The sequence below is a fragment of the Terrapene carolina genome, unplaced genomic scaffold (assembly GCF_002925995.2).
Source record: "Terrapene carolina triunguis isolate 2854851 unplaced genomic scaffold, T_m_triunguis-2.0 Scaffold130, whole genome shotgun sequence".
Taxonomy (NCBI): Eukaryota; Metazoa; Chordata; order Testudines; family Emydidae; genus Terrapene; species Terrapene triunguis.
In genome coordinates this window covers 32819011-32839180 of record NW_020664481.1, presented here as the reverse complement: position 1 = coordinate 32839180, position 20170 = coordinate 32819011, and the positions used below count along the sequence as shown (strand labels likewise).

The following is a 20170-nucleotide window of genomic DNA, read 5'->3' as shown; positions in this document are numbered from 1 at the left end:
ACTGAAAGAGGCTTACTGAACAGGTGTTAAATCTTGATTTAATAAACAGTTTGTATTAGTATCAAATTATATCAAAAGTCTAAAAAAAATCCATGAGAATTGTTATTTTACAAATTGTCTTGTGCTGTAAAAAAAAAAAAAAAACAAGGTCTAAGCTGCACTTTTAAAAAAATATGAAATGTGCATTTTTGCAGCATGGACACAAGTGCTAGAAAAATGTGATAGTCTTAAGTGCTAAAAGGCTCATTCAGCTACTTTCAGATTTCTTTGTCCTCAACAATTTCATACACCTTAGTTATCACATAGATCTCAAAGTGTAACATGTAGCAGGCTTCATCCTGTACTTTTTGTGCAAGTAAGACACTAATTGAGTATCAAGCCTGGATTTCAATGGGGGGGGGGGGGGGCGCTGCATAAGGAATCTAGCACTAGGATCACTACAGGAGACAGAAATATATAAAACAGTCAATGGAGTTTCTTTATGCAAGTAATAGGAAAAAACAGAGAGCCAGAGTTGCATGGCTGTAACGCATAGCAGAAATTGGCCCACTCCTATGCTTTTGAAAATCTACATCTTCCTGAAAGAAGCCATTGTGTAAAGTCTGTGTCTAAAAAGACATACTTGAGAATTGGGTTAAATCTTATCCACAAAGGCCATATATTCCCAAAGATACTAAAATGAATATAGCTAAGATAATACTGTTAAAAGGCAATAGACCATTTCACATATTTCTCACAGAACACAGAGACTAAGGAGCCAATAATTAAAGGCAGCAATATAAAAACTAGTCAAGATGCAACAGGTGGATGCAACATAACTCATCTTAATTGGCACTTACCACAGTAACTCTAGCTGTAATTCGATAAATATGATAACAGACATCTGTGTCAAAATAGGTGGTGCCTTTAACCACTTTTATTTACTTAAACTACTTAAAATTGGTCTGAAAACTAACTATTTAACAAAGGAAAAGAAATAATATGAAAGGGAGGGCAGAAAAATAATCTAGTCATTTTCAGATTTAGTTAAAAATATTCTTAACTAATAGTTCCCATGCAAAACCTTCTGTTTTGTTGCTCAACCGAAGTGACAGCTTGCGGGGGATGAGGGCAAAGTCCACCACTGCAACACTAATTGGTTACGAAGATCTTTCCTTTTTTAAAAAAAATGGAATTGGATACAGTAAGCTAAAAAGTGTGTATACCTATACACACTACATAGGGTATATTTTTATATATACACAGTGTGTATCAGATACACACCCACACATACCAATTTCACCTTTAGCAGGAGATTAAAAGTCAATAGATAATGAGCCTTGTGCAGCATCCTCTCGTCCTCTCACATAAATTTCACAAGGAATCTCCTCCATCACTCTGTCTTCTATGACCTGCTCAGGGCAGTCATGGGCCTGTTTAAATGTGTAACTACTTTTCTTGAAGGTGCTATTAAATGTTTTCATCGGCTGAGGTTGTGCAAAATCATTGCGGAAAGGAAGTTCCATGGAACTGAGGTTGGTCCTGCTTTGTTTTATACTGGAAGCTTGAGAGCCACAGTGATGGTCATGAATACATCTCGAAGCAGTAGAGGAGCGTCTCATTTTCTGATAGTTCTCAAGTTCTTCTGATAAGTCAGCCAAGTCTGTAGAAATCTCTTTATCTCTTAATGAGAACAGTTCATAATGTGGCGGATCAAATACTTCCTGGAAGCCGGTTTTATTAAAAGCAGTTTTGCAGGCCATAACCTTTTTGCGAGGCTGCTTTACTTGTACCAGAATTGAAATTATGAGAAGAACCAAAACTATCCCTGAAGTAATTCCAATGATGGTTCCATGAGTTTTGGTGATTTGTTCAAACAGTCCAGTTTTTTTCTTCTCTGCAAAAAAGAGAAAGGGTTGGCTTTTGAGTCGGTTTAAAATGTCTAATCAGAAATAATTCAGTAAAATTTGAGGTTGGACTTTATAAGCAAAGATTTAAGACAATGAAAAGTGTAAATAACAGAGCAGGTCATATGCTGAGGTCATTCATATGGGTACAAATGTCTATTAATTAAGCATTGGCTCCATTAATGGGCACTGCATCCCTGTGAGTGAGAGCAGAATTTGGCCCTGTATGTTTTAAGCATTAGTCCTGTCTCAGACAAAACTCACTGATTACAATGGAGTTTCGTCTCATACGGGATGAGCAAGGACTGCAGGACTGAGCCCACTGAACAGCGTGCAATTTCAGGCGAGGACCATGCTCTGCTCTCATAAGTGGTGCTATTTTCCCTGAGGTTCACACAAACATTCAAGAGCAGAATATGGCCCATAGTTTTGGGGGAAAGAGAAGTTACATTAGAACAACCTTAGAAATGTAATGAACTTATAGATTTGTGGGATTTACCATACTGAATCAATGCAGTGGTTCATTAAATCCAGTACCCTGCCTTCAGCAGTGACAAACACATGATACTTCAGAGGCTGGTGGGACCCTCCCCTAATCCAACAAACCTATTTAGTTGGGGTGTGGGTTACTTCCTGACCCCTGTGATAATCAGTTTACATTCTGAAAACTAAAATTTGATTAAACAGCATATCATTACTTTAGCTTGCATAGCTACAAATGCTCATACACAAAGGGCCCAATACTGCTCCCATTGGCAAAACTTTTATTGATTTGAATGGAGGAAAAACCAGGCCCCAAAATTATCTTGTCCTTTAAAAAACAACAATATAAAAAAATCCAACCATACTATTTATCTTGACTTCACTGGATGGCTTCATGACTGAACTGTACCTACGTATTGCGTTGCAAGTTATTTAACAGTCCACATCATAAGATCAGTTTAAAAAAAAAAAAAAAGTTACTTGATAGCACTTCCTATGAAAGTACACAAGATGGCAGTATTTGATTACAGCAGGTTTCCCACCCTTGGAGACAAATTTCTAGCAATTTTTTGCTCTGGAAAAAGTATTTGTCCTGGATGACTAAAAGAAACGTGTATGAATGCAATAGAATATTATTTACTGCTTTCTGGGTTTTTTTTTTTTTTTGCGCAATTCTGTTCACATCTGAATCCAAAATATAGTGGGTACTTTAGTTCAGCACACAGTAGTTAAAAATGCTGGGCAAGATGGTATTGTTTTGTTGCTATATATTTAATAAATAAATCTCACATATTGCAGTGGGTTTGTGAAGCATTCTAGGAAAGGTGTATATTTCAGAAAAGCACCTGTAGTTAAGGCAAACCTAAGAAAACCATTTCTGATTAGGAATGTGTATAATACTTGCTGTGACATGATACATTTTAGCTTAGTAACTACATTTATATTATTTTCACACTGTAACATAAAGGGGCCTCCTTCGAAAAACAAGGATTTTTCCCCGCAAAAGCAACAAGGTTTAGGAATAGATGGTAGTGGTACAAATCAGGCAAATACAGAAGCATATACTTAGTAAGCCCAATGTTCTGTGTAAAGTTTAAAATATACTTTGTGAAGGGCATGTAATGTTCAATTATAGGGCAGGTACATTCTTCAACCCTGCTCATAGGCCTCCTAGTTTTAAATTAAAAATTTGGAACATCTCCCTGAGTTTAGTAGAATAGCTGTCTTCAGCACATTTGCAGGAAAAGATGTTTTATGACTTTCTTAAATGAAAGGCTAACTGACAATCCTGGATCACCAAGGTTATGCTTTGCACTATATTCACCTTTGCAATGATTTTCATCCCAAGGGTATGCACAGTTTTGAATGCCATTGCAGACCAAAGAATTATTGATGCACATGTTGCTATGGCAAAAGTAAGTGCTGCCTGAACATGGAGCTGCAGGAGAGAAGAAAAAACAAGTTAAGAGCTCAGAGTACACAAAGTCTGTGAAGAAACCTTATATTTCTCAATATGCATATTCATTCTTTCACTGACTGATCTAAGATTTCACATTACATGAGTTTTCTCCGCATATCCCTTATTAAGTAGCTTAGTATACGCCCATTTGGGGTTGCTTCTGGATGCACAACAGATACTATGAACAAAACAGTACTGATCAAACTGGTTAGCAAAAAGAGCCATACATTGGTTGGCCACCCAATGCACGTGATGGAAAAAGCTTCTATTGTCTTAAATGCCTATCTTATAGCATTATATTGCATTCTGAATTACTTGTTGATTATTTAGATTGCAGTAGTGCCCAAAATGTGCCATATGCTTTCCAAACTCACAGGAAGTCAGTTTGTTCCCTGATAGGGTGACCAGACAGCAAGTGTGAAAAATCCAGACAGTGGGTGGAGGGTAATAGGAGCTTATATAAGAAAAAGACCCAAAAATCAGGACTGTCCCTATAAAATTGGGACATCTGGTCACCCTATTCCCTGAAGAGTATACTTCCTACCTGTACAGAATACCATAGGTGCATCGTGCTTTACAGATGAATGAGACACGACAAATCTCTGCTCTGAAACATGAAAAATCAAAGGGAGATGCTGTGTAGGTCTGAGGCAGCTGAAGTTCCTACCCTTCTTCCTGCACTTCCAGACCTAGGCTGTTAAGTGAAGGTCAAATTCCAGTTCCTGCAGACTGGGAGGGAATGAGTTCCCCACTCGAGGTCCCTTTCCTAAGAACTCTCTTCTCAGGAATTCAAATCTTGGCATTTTCAAACAGAACATCCCTGCTGCTACCAGCCATTGAGACAGTCCGTATGAAGAGAGATGTCACTTGGCCTCAAGCCCTGTAGGGCTTTGTAGATTAAATGAACAGAATCCAAAAGCAACTGGGAAGCTAGTACAAAAAAATACATTATATAGATAAAGTGGAGATTCAGTGGTAATAATAATAAATAGTAGCATTCAGCACTTCTATAGTGCCTTCCCTCTGATGATCTCAAAATGCTTTATAAACATTTAGAAATGCCTGTCAGGTAGGCAACAGTAGTGTAAACACTGTAACCTGTGACTTGATGGTTATTGCTATACTGTATAGTGGTCATTTGGACCTTCATGGTGAAAGAGGTGAACTCCTGCTCATGAATGGGCCCTTTTTATTGCAGATAATAGAGGGTCCAAGGGAGACCAGCCTTTAGCTGGCAGCTGTTTATAAGAAATTTGAAGAAATAAAATAACTATACATTCTCTAAAGAGGATTTTAAATTTCTATCATATTTCATGCCCTTGACATTAGAACAGTGTCAAAGCATCCATTTTCAGTATATATAGCATATTATTTCTGCTTTAGGACATTGCTTTTGATATTCTACCCAATATACAGTTTGTGTGTTCCATTTTTCTACATCAATAATGTAGTATTTACATACTAGAGATTTCTGTATTGCTCGAAGTCAGTTACATATCAGCATTGATTTTAATGTAAGGACAGTGGTGTACAGCTCAGAAGTTCTAATTCTGTCCAGGAGAAGGTAGTGGCTTGTCTTGCTCACATGTCCGTTTATTACATATTTCCCAGATAACTCATGCTTGAGCATCTGGGGTTCACAAATGCAGACGTGACTCCAAGGGGTGAGTGACAGAGAGGATGGCAAGTGGGAAAGGGATAGAGTTCTACCATGTCTTCCCTCAGTTAAACCCCTGGGCCCTAATTGCTTCAGTTGGAGTTTTGCCTGCAGAATTAATGGAGGTTTTAAGCCTATATTTCTTAACCCTCTAAATTTGCCTTCCTTAAAACTGTCTTTGTACTGCTGCTTCATGTGACCCCATTTCTTACTGTGCTGAATTCCACAAGCTCATGTGCACTGCTTCTGAGCTTTATTTTCATGTTATCAGTTGGTTCCTCTATATTGGAAAGAAATAGATCCATAGAGGATCCTGTTTGTAGTCTCAACTCTTTGAATCAAAGCTTTTGTCATACGTAATTTAGGAACTTCTTAGAAGATGCATGTTACCCAATTTTTATCTTAGTAATTTCAATACTTCTAAATATCATTGATTGTTTTACACACCTTCCTTGACTGGGTGTTGCAAAAATTTTAATACTTGGAAAGTGCTTTGAGATCCTTTGAAGAACAGTGCTTTATAGTATTATTAATTCATGGGAAATTGTGGAGAAGAGGCACTGTATGAATTAACAATGAGAGGCTTAAGGCAGTAGAGGAGGAAGGTAATATTTGAGGCATTGCCTTTTCAAAGCAACTTCCATTTATCCATTTAATTTCTTTTTACTATTGAGTTTGAATGTATAGTGATTTTGAGCTAGATATGCAAAAGAGCTGAACACCCAACAGTTAAGCATCCAAATAAGTGGCCAAATTTTCCAGAAAGCTCTGTTCCCGTTTAGGTGCATAAATAAGGGCCAATTTGTTCTCAATGGGAGATGCTGGATCCTGAGCTCTTTTGAAAATCTGGCCCTTCGTTTATTTTAAGTGCCAATAGTGAAGAATAAGGTTCCAAAGTTTTTGCCTGCTCAAACTCTGGCTGCTTCTTTAACTACAGTAGAACCTCAGAGTTAAGAGCACCAGAGTTATGAACTGACCAGTCAATCACACACCTCATTTGGAGCTGGAAGTATGCAATCAGGCAGCAGCAGAGACCCTCCCCGCCCCCCCGAAAAGCCAGTACAGTACTGTGTTAAAACATAAGCTACTAAAAAAAATATAAAGGGAAAGTTTAAAAAAAGATTTGACAAGGTAAGGAAACGGTTTCCATGCTTATTTCATTTAAACTAAGATGGTTAAAAGCAGCACTTTACTTCTGCAAAGTTAAGTTTCAAAGCTGTCTTAAGTCAATTTTCAGCTGTATTAAGTCAATGTAAACTTTTGAAAGAACAACCTCCTTTCCCAAGGGGTTTGTAACTCTGAGGTTCTACTGTACTTAACTAGTTGCTCCTTTATTGGAAAGTGAACCTGTTCTCATGCTGGTGTCCAAGTCACAACCTTACATGCCCTTCATCTGGAATGACAGAGGATAAAACTCATGCGACTATAGTACTTATGAATATGAAACTGGATCAGCTACTGTTCTGGTTGGAAACATGGAGGTTAGACTGGATAGCACCAAGCACTGAATAGCGCAAACAGAAAAAGACCTTAAGTGATTCAGACTGAGAAATGGGTGCGTATCCAGCATTTCAAGTAGCATATATAAAGAGAAAAAAATCTGCCACTTAGAGTGGAAATGTTGGAGATCCAGATTACTATTAAGCTTCTTGGACTGAGACCACATGTGGATGGAAAAACTGACTAGATTTTTTTTTAAGTTTAGAAGAGATATAAAATTGATAGCCTACTCCTGCAAGATGTAATTTCTGGAACACCAAAGAAACAGAGTAGTTGTTGGATAGAACTGAGTGCTTTTTGAGGGAAGACTAACCATGGGATATAGCATCAGACCAGGAATTTGATGAAAACTGAACTTTTTTTTGGTAATACTTTCCCTCAGCCATGTCATTTTGAGGTTCACTGTAAGGTATGAAATTTGACATATACCTGGATGATGAATTTTAAACAAACATTCTTTCCTTTTTCCATCCCTAGATTTTTTTAAAGCATTTTGGTTTTGAAATATGTACATTATGAAGAACAGAGTTTGATTCCTGGCAAAAGAAACTAAACTCTTTATTCTTCCAAGGAAGATCAGTTGAATACCATGTAGTTTACTGCAAATGGAGAAGGGGGTGGAGGGGAAGAGTCTTTTGAATGAGAATTTAAAAACTGAGGTGGTGTGGACATTGAAGACCTTGGCGTTTTCCTCAACAGTAGAGAGCTGCCCTAATGTATGTGGCCAAAATTTCTGGAGACTCCGCTAATGATATTGGGCAACTAAGAGTCTGCTTTATCCCCCAAGTCCTGGTCATCCTGTAAATGAAATTGATATTTCATGACATGTTCAGTTTTTAAGTAGCTATGAATCAACTAGGAGCCCTAGGTCTAGCTTTCTAGTTCTCAAAGTTTGTATTGGTGACCCCTTTCACACAGCAAGCCTCTGAGTGCAACCCCCCACCCTTATACATTAAAAACACTTATTTAAATATTTAGCACCATTATAAATGCTGGAGGTGAAGCCGGGCTTGGGGTGTAGTCTGACAGCCCCACTTCAGCGACATCCCATGTAATAACCTCACAACCCCCTGAGGGGTCATGACTCAGTTTGAGAACCCATGGTCTAGCTATAATACACCATCATCATAATAACACCTGGCTCTTACATAGCATTTTTTAATCTGAAGATCTTAAAGGGCTTTACAAAGGTAATAGTATCATTATCTCCATGTACATGGAGTGTTAATACTTGGTACAATGGTACATTGATTCTTGTGTCAGAATGTTGTCTATCGTAGATAACGAGCATAACTAAATGCTATTCAGTGTTCATCTATCTTCAGGTAGTTTAACTGTGCTTTACTAAGAGAGGATGTCGTCTCTCTGTATAGTTGCTTGTTCGCTGAATATTCTAATGAAAATGCCTTCTGTTCCTTTCACAAACTTAAGCCCAGATTGTGCTGTTTAGTGACTGGGGTGGTATACAGCCATCCCACCTCTTGGGGAACTAAAAGAATTATGCCCCCGAAATCACAGTCTCTCCCTTAGCTACCTGATGTTTAGGAGAGTTTTTCTACACCCACCCAGCTTCGTGGACTGGTACGGAGAAGGAGCAAGGCTTTGACTTCTCTCTGTTGCCTCTTCCATTCCAAAAGGAGAAGGTTTGTAGTCTCACATCTGCCTGGATGGAACACATGGGCTGCACTCCGCCCCTCCCCATATTTGGAAACTTGTCAAGGAGGGGGCAGGGATTAGAAGGCTCCTTGCAACCTCTCTTTGCTGCACAAGGGGCAAGGACCAACTGGCCCCATCAATATACAGTATTCTGTCTTCTAATAGCCAAGTATTATACGTGATACTGCTAATGCCACCTATTCAGGTTGCTCAACATTTCCCATTATAGGACTCTGTTTTCAGTAGCATGTAACTGTGCAAAACCCAACCATCTGAGCTGAAATTTTCCATGCTGGGTGTCTGCCTCAAGCTGAATTTTTTGAAATGTCAGCCAAAATGGTTCAGCTGTTTCCAAGAAGACGACTATGTAAAAAATATAATTTGTCTGTTAAATTATTGAGGTTTTTTTCCTTTGAAATGCTCCAGCATTCAAATGCTTTGGAATAGGGTCCTGAAGTTTTTTGGTGGTGGCCTTGTGTCAGGGATGTGACTTTTGCAATCCCTGGGAAAATCTGGCCACCTGATAGGTTTTGAAAAACAAAAAAAGAACAAACCCACTTCCTACATGCTCAGTAGAGCTGTAGATTGTTAGCAGCTGAAGTTTCTAACTGTTCTGTCCCTACTGAGCATGCTCCCAGCTCCTAGTGGTTGATTGGACTGCATATGCACCATCCCCACAAGAATGACTGAGGATGCTTCAGTCCAAGGCTACAGCGGTAAAGCTGGACTTTCCTGGTAATCGCTGGTCCAGGCTTGGAAGCAGCCAGGCACTGGAACTGAGAGCAGAGAGCCATAAGAATACTCCTACTCAAAACTACATTGAAGAATGTTATTCAGCTTGCAAAAGCAAACACTCAAAAGTTAGGAAATGCCAGATTTAAGGTTTCCTGGACACAATACAGTCTTTCACTAAATGATCACCTACTCTTTTTTCCCCACAGGACCCCTGCTCTGGGGTTGAATCAGGGTTGTGTTGTAAAAGCTTTTTTTTTGTAGGACCCTCTTTCTCATTTGTTCAAGAAGTTGGAAGGTATGTAGTGAATGAGAGGGCATTGCTGGAAAAGAAAGGAGGGTGTCATGGTTAAGGCAACTGAAGGCCACTCTGGTGGACTGTGATTTGATCCCTGCCTCTGTCACACAAAGTTCCTATGTGATGTTGTACATGTCATGTAAGCCAGAATTGTTCACAGGGGGGTCACGGATTAAGAATTCCTCATTTGCTGGATGCCTCACTTGGGACCCTGGGGCCTGATTCACAGAAGTGGTGCTCATTCACAACTGCACCTGAAGTCAATGGGAGCTGTACCTGAATACAAAGTACTCTGGTCCTAGGCATTTCACATTAGGCACCCAGACTTAGTGGATACTTTTGACCTTGATCTCTTAGTACCTCAGCTCCCAATCTGTAAAATGTGAATCATGGTATATCTTCACTTCACAGAGATGTTATGAAGATCAATATTTGAAGTACTCAGACACTAGAGTGGTGAGCACTTTGGAAGAGTCCATGAGGAAATAAACTACAGTAATAAGGCTTAGGGCCACACATTGAAATATGATCATTAAGTGAGCAGCATCCATTCAGTGCCCTGAATAAGTCAGGGCACCTGTGGAAAAAAAAAATAGTATGTAATCACTTAAGATCATAACACATATACACAACAAGGCTAAATTAAGGCAACCTTAATTCTGGCATTTCCTTATTTTTGAGTGCTTGACTTTGCAAACTTAATAAGGTTCTTTTAATATAGGTAGTTGTGTTCATATATTGTATCGGGGAAAAACCAAAACACATTCTATTATCTCATCCCCTTTATCTGAGTTATGCTATTTCAGTCACATCTGCAGTCTGCAATGGGTATGCGTGAACTGAATATGTCATGCAGAATTAGTTCATTTATGTAAACCTCTTCAGAAATATTGATTGTTTTCAGGGATGGATTCATACAATTACAAATCAGTAACAAGGTAAAAGAGAAAAGAGTGCTCAATGATCTGAAAAAAGAATAAGCACATAATTTCACTATTCTGAGCACTGAAGTTTGCTTATAACAAGGATATTTTAATATACACCTCTACCCCCATATAACGCTGTCCTCGGGAGCCAAAAAAATCTTACTGCGTTATAGGTGAAACTGCGTTGTATCCGAATTAGTGTTATGTCGGGGTAAAGGTGTACATGAAATGCTCTGTTTCATTGGCTTTTTTTTAAATCAACTCATTATCTTTCTCCTTTTCCTTAGGTATCAAACCTCAAGCTGGGAGATAGGCAAGAACAACTGTACATATCTTTACAGACTTGCTTTTGGCAATGATTTTTTGATTAGTTAGACTCCTTTCTTTGAAAAAGCAGATATCTTTATACCTGTTCATCACTTCAGCTTGTTGGGGAAACAAGAATGGAAAGAAAAAAAATCAATATTTATAATATGAACTGATCGTTTGACCCGTCGAAACGAATCTTCTAAATTCAAAGCTAGAGCCTGGCCTCACCAGAACAACCATTATTATTCATCATTGTAGCTGAGGAACTGAACTGAAGAAAGCAAAACAGCTTTTGTAATTTTGGTTAGCAACCAGTACCTAAAAGTGGTAGTTGCAGAAAAGGAACGTTAAAGTGTGAAAAGCGTATTAAAACCCTAGACAAGTTTCTGGAATATCTGTAGTTGTTTCTTAATGTCATATCCATAAAGTAGCAATATCATATTCCTCTTAAAAATCACCATCACAACAGAAGGATTATTTCATGGCAAGTACATTTTTATCTGAGTGTATATCTTGAACTCTGTTTTATGAAACAACAATAAAATACACTATAAAACAGATAATTTGGACTTTAAAAAAAGTCCAACCCTGCAAGGTGTTGAGTAGCATCACTTCCAGGATGAGGCAAAGAAACAGCACCATTGCCAATTAGTTTTGCTCTTTTTACAACCAAACCTGTACAATATCTATTATTCAGGTCACATTCATTGGAAACTTAACATTAAGAAAAGCGCAAGAATGATTGTACTAGAGTCAGATGGCAGGTATGCAATAAGCAAACTCTGCGCTAGGTTTCCTATACTGCTCTTCCAACATACCTCATGCCTGCTCTCCAGTTCCAAGTTCTGGCTTCTCTTGTAGTGAGCCTGACAACTGTTTCAAATTATCTGGTGTGATATGGATGTGTGTCCACATGGGAACAGATTGAGGCTATGAAACTCAGCCAGATTAGGAGTAAAGTATGCAGAATAAGTATGCAGGGTAGTATATTAACCTACTATTAAATGTAGTCCCACCTAAAACATCCTTTTAAAACACCTTAAATCATAAGCCTTGCGAGCATCATCATTAAATCTTTTATATGCAATCCATACAGAATCTCAGAACAGCATTCACAGTCCTGGTCTTAACCTATGGAGTCCTTAACAGATTGGGACCTAACTCACTCAAAGACTGCCTCCCCATCCAAGAGAACTTTGCTTCACAGGTGACACAGCAGGGGGAATCTAGATTTAAATTAACAGATGCTGGAGAAGAGCAGGACCCTGGCTATGGACCCTTGCAAGAAAAGGCTTAGTGTCTGAGACTGGCTATTACTTGGTTCAAATGTAAGACAGGCCTTTATGAGAGAATTTTCCCCCAGGAACAGTACCCATGAACAATAATAAAGTGAGTACTGTGTTTCCCTCGGTGTGAATTGAGAATCAACATTTTTTGTTATGCCTGGTGCTCATAACACAAAGCTGATGGTTTTTCTTAAATACATTCAGCGGTTGGCTACGAAGAAGATAACTGAGGATGTACTTACGATCGACAAATGAAGTGAACAGCATTCTGAATCTGCTGAGTCTGCTACCCTCATCTGCCCACATCCGTACCACTCCTGTTCCAGTCTGCAGCATCACATCGTTTGCTACTGTGCTGCAAAACTTTGCCTTCAGGTTTTCAATGGAACTGCTTCCATCATATACAGCTACAAAGTTTCTCTTGCATTCGTTTGAGTGCTCCATTTGGTAGTCCAGGAATCTCAAATAAATCTGTTTAAAACAAAACCCCACAACCTCTAAGAAAAGTAAAACAGAATGCCTTAGTAATAAAACAGGACAGAGTTTCTCTCTTAGACCTCCCAGTGGACCCTGATTACAGGGTCCTCCTTATATAGGCATGGAACTCCCAGTTCACAAACGTTTGTGTTGTATGCTTACAGTTTCATAACCAGTGATTCCTTCACAAAATGACATAATTCTGGATTATTATTTGCAATTACTTTTATCCTAAGTATCAATAAATGACAAGAACTTTCCAATGAAAATTGACTAACTTGTTCTCTCCCTAAGCTTACAAGAAAAGCAAAGCCCGTAATACAAAATGGTGCAGGCTGAAGAGAGCTGCTCTTAAGCACATTCTAGAACAGATGTAAGGAATATACAGGAAGAATGCAAGGATTTATTTTTCAGAATTTTGGGAAAAAGCTTTTTCCTGTAGCGGGTTTCTGAACTTTAGAAAGATGGATTTCAAAAAAACAACCAGAGAAATCTATTTGAGTCTTAAAGTCAAAAATAAGGAAACAAGAGTCCTTTAACTCTGCATGGAGACTATTAAATGAATCAGTCACAGAAGGCGCAAACAACCTAAATAGAAGCAGGAATGTAAAAAACAAACAGAGTTAAAGGGTAAGATTCAAGAGGTTATGTGAGTCAAACTGGTATCCCTCAGAGGCTGGAAATCCAGCCCAAACAAAGACAAGACTGAGGACCATATATTACAGCAGACCATACATAATAAGGAATTTAGGAAGACTAAGGTGGAATTTGAAGTGCAAATAGACAAATTTAAACTATTTGCCTTCAGATGCATCTGCAGCAGACACCTGTGAGACGTTGTAGATTTGCTGAACTTGCAAGGAATAAAGGGAACAACTAAGGAGATTTCTGGGCATGCGCTAACTTCTAATTGATGCAGGGTTAGAAATAAGCTGCTCATATGGGTAAGCTATTCCAGAACTGCCCACTTAAGGTTGTCACCTTTCTCTAAGTCTTTTGATACCGGCTACTGTGACAAATTACTCGACTCAGATCAATGCTTTGATCTGGTAGAAAAATTCTTATTTTTCCTGAAATGAATGTGACATGATTTTGTAAGTTAAAAAAAGGGGGGGGGGAAGATCTGGTTTATATTTTTATACCAATGTTTTAAATTTTCACATCAGAATGACAATATTGGAAGGTGGGGGGGAATTTTCAAAAGAAAATAAGGGACTAGTAAGAGTCAGTGGGACTTGTGCTCCTTAGTTATTTAGAGCTTTTAAAAACTTCATCCTTATACCATACTAAGCACTTATCTGCACAGAGACCTAGTGAGCAGCAAACCAGGGTATGAATGTACAGGACACTAGCTTGCCATTCACTAAGTTGTTGTGTAGACCCTGCCACTGGGCACTAAAAGTTCTGTAGCATGCTTTCACATACTGCTGTTTGTTTGAAACAGCAGTATGTCAAAAAGTGCACTACGAAACTTTTAGGGTATGTCTACACTACAATAAATCACCAGCGGCTGGCCTGTGTCTGCTGACTTGGGTTTGGAGCTATAAAATTGCAATGCAGATGTCCAGGCTTGGGCTGCAGCCTGGGCTCTGGGTCTCTGCTGTCTTCGCTGCAATTTTATAGCCCTACAACCTGAGTCAGCTGACACCGGCCAGCTGCAGATGTCTTATTGCAGTGCACTAGGGTATGTCTACACAGTAGCAAGGCCCACAGGCAACTTAATGGGTGGCAGGGTAGTCCATATTCCCCCTAGCACCGTTAGTACTCCCAAGCCATTGCACCTCCTAATGTTCTCCACAGGCAAGATGCTGGTACTATGCCCCTTACGCACCATATTTGAAAGCCAGTCTGTCCCATATTATTTTTTCCCCTTCATCTGAGAAAATACTTCCTCTAGTAGTTTATATCAAACTTTTTCACTGTAACCTGCGTCAGTCTGTGATTATTGCAAATTGTAAAGTACCATTTAGGTGAGTGTGTGTCGTCTCTCCTCACTGTCCCCCATTATTACAGCAGCGGTAGCTTTTGTTGACTTCATATTCCCCTGAAGTCAGAGAGAGCTGCAGGTGCTCAGCATTTAGCCTGAAATATATAACTCTAACTAGTGCTTAATTGGATTTTTATTCCTGCTGTGGAACTATAACGGAAGGAATAAAACATTAATACTCAATCTAGCACTCATATTGCACGCTTACTCTATGCTGTGTACACAAATCAAGGGCACAATTTTTCCAAAAAGTTTCTGCTCAGTAAAAGATGCATCTGGTTTCTATGCCTACCGAAAAGAATTTTTAGGATTTCTGCTGCCCACAGAGAAGGTAATAGTATCAGAGGCTTCCTCATTAGAATATTAATATATTATAGAACTTTTCTGAATCCCTGAAGATTATCTTCAGAATTTCAATGATGCACAGGCTTTTTTTTTTAAGTCTTCAATGACTGTCAATTTTCAGATTTATTTTTATTATAAAAAAAAAAAAAAAAATCAAATTTGGGAAATGGAAAACTTTTCTTTCTTTCTCATAAAAGGACAAAACACCCGAGGCTGCTCCATACAACTGTTCAATGTCATAATCCTGTCAAAACCAGAACTCAGGAGACCAACTTTAGCATGACAGTTTAAAAATAAGTGTAAACCTCAAATCATTTAGGAAGAATCTAATCTCAAGAGCCACTCAAGTACAGAACTCGCTTTAAGCAACATTCAATAATATTTATTAAAATAATTTAGGCATGGAGTACTCCAAATAGAAAACAAAAGAGAAAAAATGATTTTTGCAAATCATTTCTAGAAGGACAATTTCTATAACTCACTCTAGGATAGAGCTCTTGGGAGTTATGAGTTACTTCCTCAAAACATGTAATAAAGTTATTTTATTCTGCTGTAGTTACCTTACTCTTTTGTCCCCTATTATTCTTATGGTTTAGGTAGTTATTTTTGGTACTATTTGGGAAGCTGGAGAACCAGAGCTGTTGGAAAGTTTTCTGTCTAAACTGATTTTTCAACGAAATTAAAGTGTCTGCTTTCTGTGGAAAATTGAGGTTTTGCTAAAGGTTTCAGCCAAAAAAAAAGTTGGTTGAAATACCAAGTCAATTTTTTTGTTGGGGGGGGGGAAGAGGGGGCAGGGGAAGACAGTACCCATTTTCTGATCAGCTCTACTGAAGAATATTTACTTCTTCCCTACTTTTTTTTCCTTGCATCATGCTATTTTTTATCCTATCATACGTAGACATGCAGCATAAACAGCCATTACTTACCCTGTAGGAACTGTAGTTCTTCAAGATGTAGTCAGTGTGGATCCCACAGTAGGTGTGCTTGAGATGGGATTCTTTAGAAGTGAGGATGGAGGGAGTGTCAGGGGATCCACACTGCCTACATTATCTCGAAGAACCATAGTTACTGTAGGGTAAGTAACTGTTCTTTCTTCTTAGAGTATGAGAGAGCTTGGACCCCACTGTAAGTGACTAGTAAGCAGTATCCCCATTCCCCTCAGGATGGAGTTCCTGTTGCATCCATTGAACAGTAAATTGTGTACTACTCTCCTGAACTTGGCATCTGACCTAGCAGCTAAATCCCAGCTCTAACATTTCACAAAGGTCAGTGGTTTACTCCACATCACTGCTTTGCAGATAAATTTCTGATACGGATACATTTCTGAAGCAGGAGGAGTGAGCCCTGATGTTTGGTGGGTGAGGTACACCAACTGTGTAACAGTGAGATTTAAAATAGTTAATTCGGTGAAAGTCATTTTGATGAGATTACCTTGGCCATAGCCAGAAAGATAGATAGGACAACAGTCTGACTGCTTCATTACATTGACAGGACTAAAGCAAAGTCCTGGATACATCTAGCGCGTGGAGTGTGGTTTTGGGAAGAGAGGTAGGCTGGTTGATTTGCTTTGAATGAATTAGTAGCACTATTTCTCTCTGAAATATTGCAGCCTGAAGCTCACTTACTCTGCTGGCTGAAGCAGTAGCCACAAGGAAGACAGACAGTCTTCTGAGTGAGGTGATGAGAGGAGCATTCTGTGGGCTCAAAATGACCCTCATGGACTGATCTAGCAGCTGTAGCTTCAGCCAAGTGTGCCTGCATTTATAAGCCCTGGAAGAAAAGGTGGATCACCTCTATGCAAAAGACATCGACCTTGACGGAGATCAATCAGTCGTAGGATCCAGGGTTTGAAGTCCACTATGGTGCAACGCACTTTGCCCCACTGCACAGGAGGATTAGCATTTTTATTTATATAAATCTCCTTCCATGTTTGGAGAGTGTGAAGGTAAGATTTCTTCTTTAGAGAATTGCAGCTTGGACACTTCTGTCTCGCTGCCATGTTGACTTCGAGAGCTGAGGGAGGATCACAGCCACTCCACTCTTTATGCCCTCTTATGGGAGGACAAGGAGGCACAGGGGATGTGCTCGACCCTGACTGCCAAGGCTATTGAAAGAATCCAGTCTTGTGTGCATTAGGCACAAGTACACCTACACTGACACATACTCCAAGAAGAATCTCAGAAACACAGTTACTTGGTCAATGCATAAGATGGTAAAACTTCAGTGACACACTCATATGTAGTAATCTATATTTTGCTCACGTATCAGGTAACAGACATTACCTAAGACTACCCTTTGTCTGCAGCTAACTGTACTCATTAAACTTGAGGCCAAGTTGCAGGCCATTTAAACATGTGGCCCATAAAATTATCAAAGTGCCTAAACATTATAAATTTCAGGTCAGGGAAAAATAGCTGCATCACCAGGGACCTGCAGTTAGATACTTGTTTTTAAAATAAATGTATCTTAATTTCCTCAACTGCCAATAGCTAATTAATTTAAATGAAAGTGAGACATTTTGTAAATAATTACTAATGACCATTGCCTATTACTAATGGGCTAGAAGCCCATTATATATTGAATGATACAAATGGACTTGCCTTAGCATTTGGAGTTGCCTTAATTGTCCATATGCAGTCAATTGCTTGTCCAGGTTTTGTTTTCTCTTCTTGTTCTACTTGACTGGAACGTACTATTCCATCAGCTCCTGAAAGCTCAAATTGGCAGTCTAGAAAGAACATACAACTCGCTGTCAAATGCAAGATGAGATTGATTAAAAATTTCTTGTACAAATAAATTGGTATTGTAATACTAGACCTGGGATGGGATTTAAAATACCTCCTAGGTAAGTGAAGTCTGGATCTGCAACAGAAGAAATCACAAATCATTGGGACTGGCAGTGAAGAGTCACTTCAAGGTTTAACACAATCTAGAGACAATCTATTTCCTAACACACCACAAAATACGAAGTGCTAGAACAGATACTGAATCAATGTGAGAGAGGTGATCCTCTTGTTACCATGATGCTTGATTCCATGATAAGTGACTGTACCTCACTAAGATGGTTGAATATTTGTAATATAATGGAGGTGGTTAACACCACACTAGAATTTCCTTTTAGTTTTTTATTCCCACCCAATCCTGCAACCTGATCTGCACTGATGGATCCCTGCACCTGTGCTGGCTTGCACTAAAATCAACAGAACTCCACAAGGGCACAGAGATCTACCTGTGCACATCAGATTGCAGGATCAAGGGGTATATAAGTAGCTCTGTACTGCATCAGGTGGAAGAGGTTTACTAGTGCAATTTGATGCAGCAAGATCAAAGTTTTGGAATTAGTAGAGTACTCATGAACATTACAACAAAGGGTAAACAAGCAACAAGGACCAAGATTTTCCCTTGGATACACACATGCCTCCCATTGATGTCACTGATAGCCACAGACATGCATCTAAAGGCATAATTTAGCCCTAGTTTTCTCTTGAACGGTGTTCTATCATACATGTCTGGAAATGGTACTGCTAAGGAGTTCAGAGCAGATTTTTCTGAAGAGGTCCACAGCAGAGGAGCAACAGAAAGCTCCAGCATTTGGCTCTTCACTTCAGTAGGACCAGGATTTGGTCCAAAGTGAGCATGCAGCCATTGCATGTGCAAGCACTCACATTTTCATGAGCAGTTTAGTATTTTCCCCCACACACAACTCAACAGGTGAGCCTTGCAAGTTACATGTGCATGGGTTACACAGGCAAAAGCTGAATTTTTGTATACCATGTTCCAATACACAAACACCAATGGCTGCATGTCCATTTTGGACCAAATCCTGGTCCCACTGAGCTCAAGGCGCAGAATTTGGCTCTTTGTGCGGGCCTTTATCTATAAAAGGGATTTACAGTTAAACAAAAAAATGCATAAATCCTGATTGACTTAAATACTCAAGACAGATCAGAAAATTGCATCCTTAGCCCACTCCCATTGAGCTATATAGTCTGGCACATATGTTCACTGTACGGAAACCTCTGCAAGTCAGAGTTTCTGAATTTGCTCTTCCTTTTGAATTTAAGTCAAGTACTTAGTGTCATTTAAGTGTTCTGTGAGGCTTAATTTCTTTTTCTGATTTTTGTTCATTGTCACTGATACTTAAAAATATTTAAACATCTTGTGAAAATGTAAAAGAATGAGGACAAAAATATAATGGTTCTTTCACAGTCATTACAGTCCACCACAAAAATAAATATACATGTGACAGATTTAGAATACAAGCCCGAGCCTTGCTAGCACTAAGCTAACTTGGTTTTGAGAATGACATATTGGTTAAATTGCTTTGGAATGTAGCTTGGCGCACACATCCATATAACCCCTGCGGGAACATTTTAGCACATCCCACATGGTTCCCAAAGGGTTAGTGACCCATGCGAATCGGAACAGCATGAGAAACCAAATCCATAGCAGAGTGAAAACAGTTCTGTTAAAACACTCGTACTAATGTAGAATATTTTCCTATGATTCTGGAGATGAAGGGCATGTCTGGGAAAGAGAGGGAACATAAAGCAGTTATACCTGTGTATACAACATTTGTAGTAATAGCTGACATTTATATATTGCTTTTGGTCCCAAAGGATTCTAAAAGTGTTTATAACTATATATGTGCAGTATCTAAAATACAGCCACCTGGAGAAGAGCATTCTGCACAAGGACATTGGATCAAATCCTCTCTCACCAAAAGTGCCATAGGAACTTTAATATCCACACAGAGCAGACATAACCTCCGTTGTTTTTTTTTTTTAAATGAGCTTGCAATCAAAATATTCCTCCCCTGCTTCATAACTTGCTCAGTGTTCAATCTGCCTCAGCAGAACAAAGAGCTGAGTCAACACTCTTAGGATTTGAAACCCTGGTTCCAGAGAATCTAGGTATTTCAAAAGCTGATGCTTAGCCCATTAAGCCATTTCCTCCAGCTTTGCATGCTTGAGATTATACCCTAGTTGATACATTTAGAACCAGATTCTGTTTGCCTCTAGTCAGGGGCACACAGCTCAGGATCGAAGAGGGTGTAGGGAAAATGCATTGGCACAGGGAGACGGCAGAATCCATATCCTTGAGCTCCTTGAGTGCAAGCTGCACTAATCCTATCACTTTACATACGTAGGGAAGGGGAGGGGACTATGG

At 39.1% G+C, this 20170-nt stretch overlaps 1 protein-coding gene across 2 annotated transcripts in view; it reads right to left on the bottom strand.

Moving 5' to 3' along the window:
• Nucleotides 1-867: 867 nt before the first annotated feature.
• The window catches only part of NETO2 (neuropilin and tolloid like 2), a 44260-nt gene continuing 24957 nt past the window's right edge, over nt 868-20170 (bottom strand). Inside the window, exons 5-9 of one of the 2 annotated variants that reach the window (XM_024199712.3) lie at nt 17819-17863; nt 17602-17729; nt 12435-12663; nt 3694-3807; nt 868-1876 (exon numbers count right to left, since the gene is read on the bottom strand). In XM_024199712.3, coding sequence (XP_024055480.2) covers nt 1296-1876; nt 3694-3807; nt 12435-12663; nt 17602-17729; nt 17819-17863 — 1097 coding nt within the window. In that variant the 3' untranslated portion in view covers nt 868-1295. The remainder of the gene's footprint in view (nt 1877-3693; nt 3808-12434; nt 12664-17601; nt 17730-17818; nt 17864-20170) is intronic. The other variant, XM_024199713.3, reaches the window with a different exon arrangement.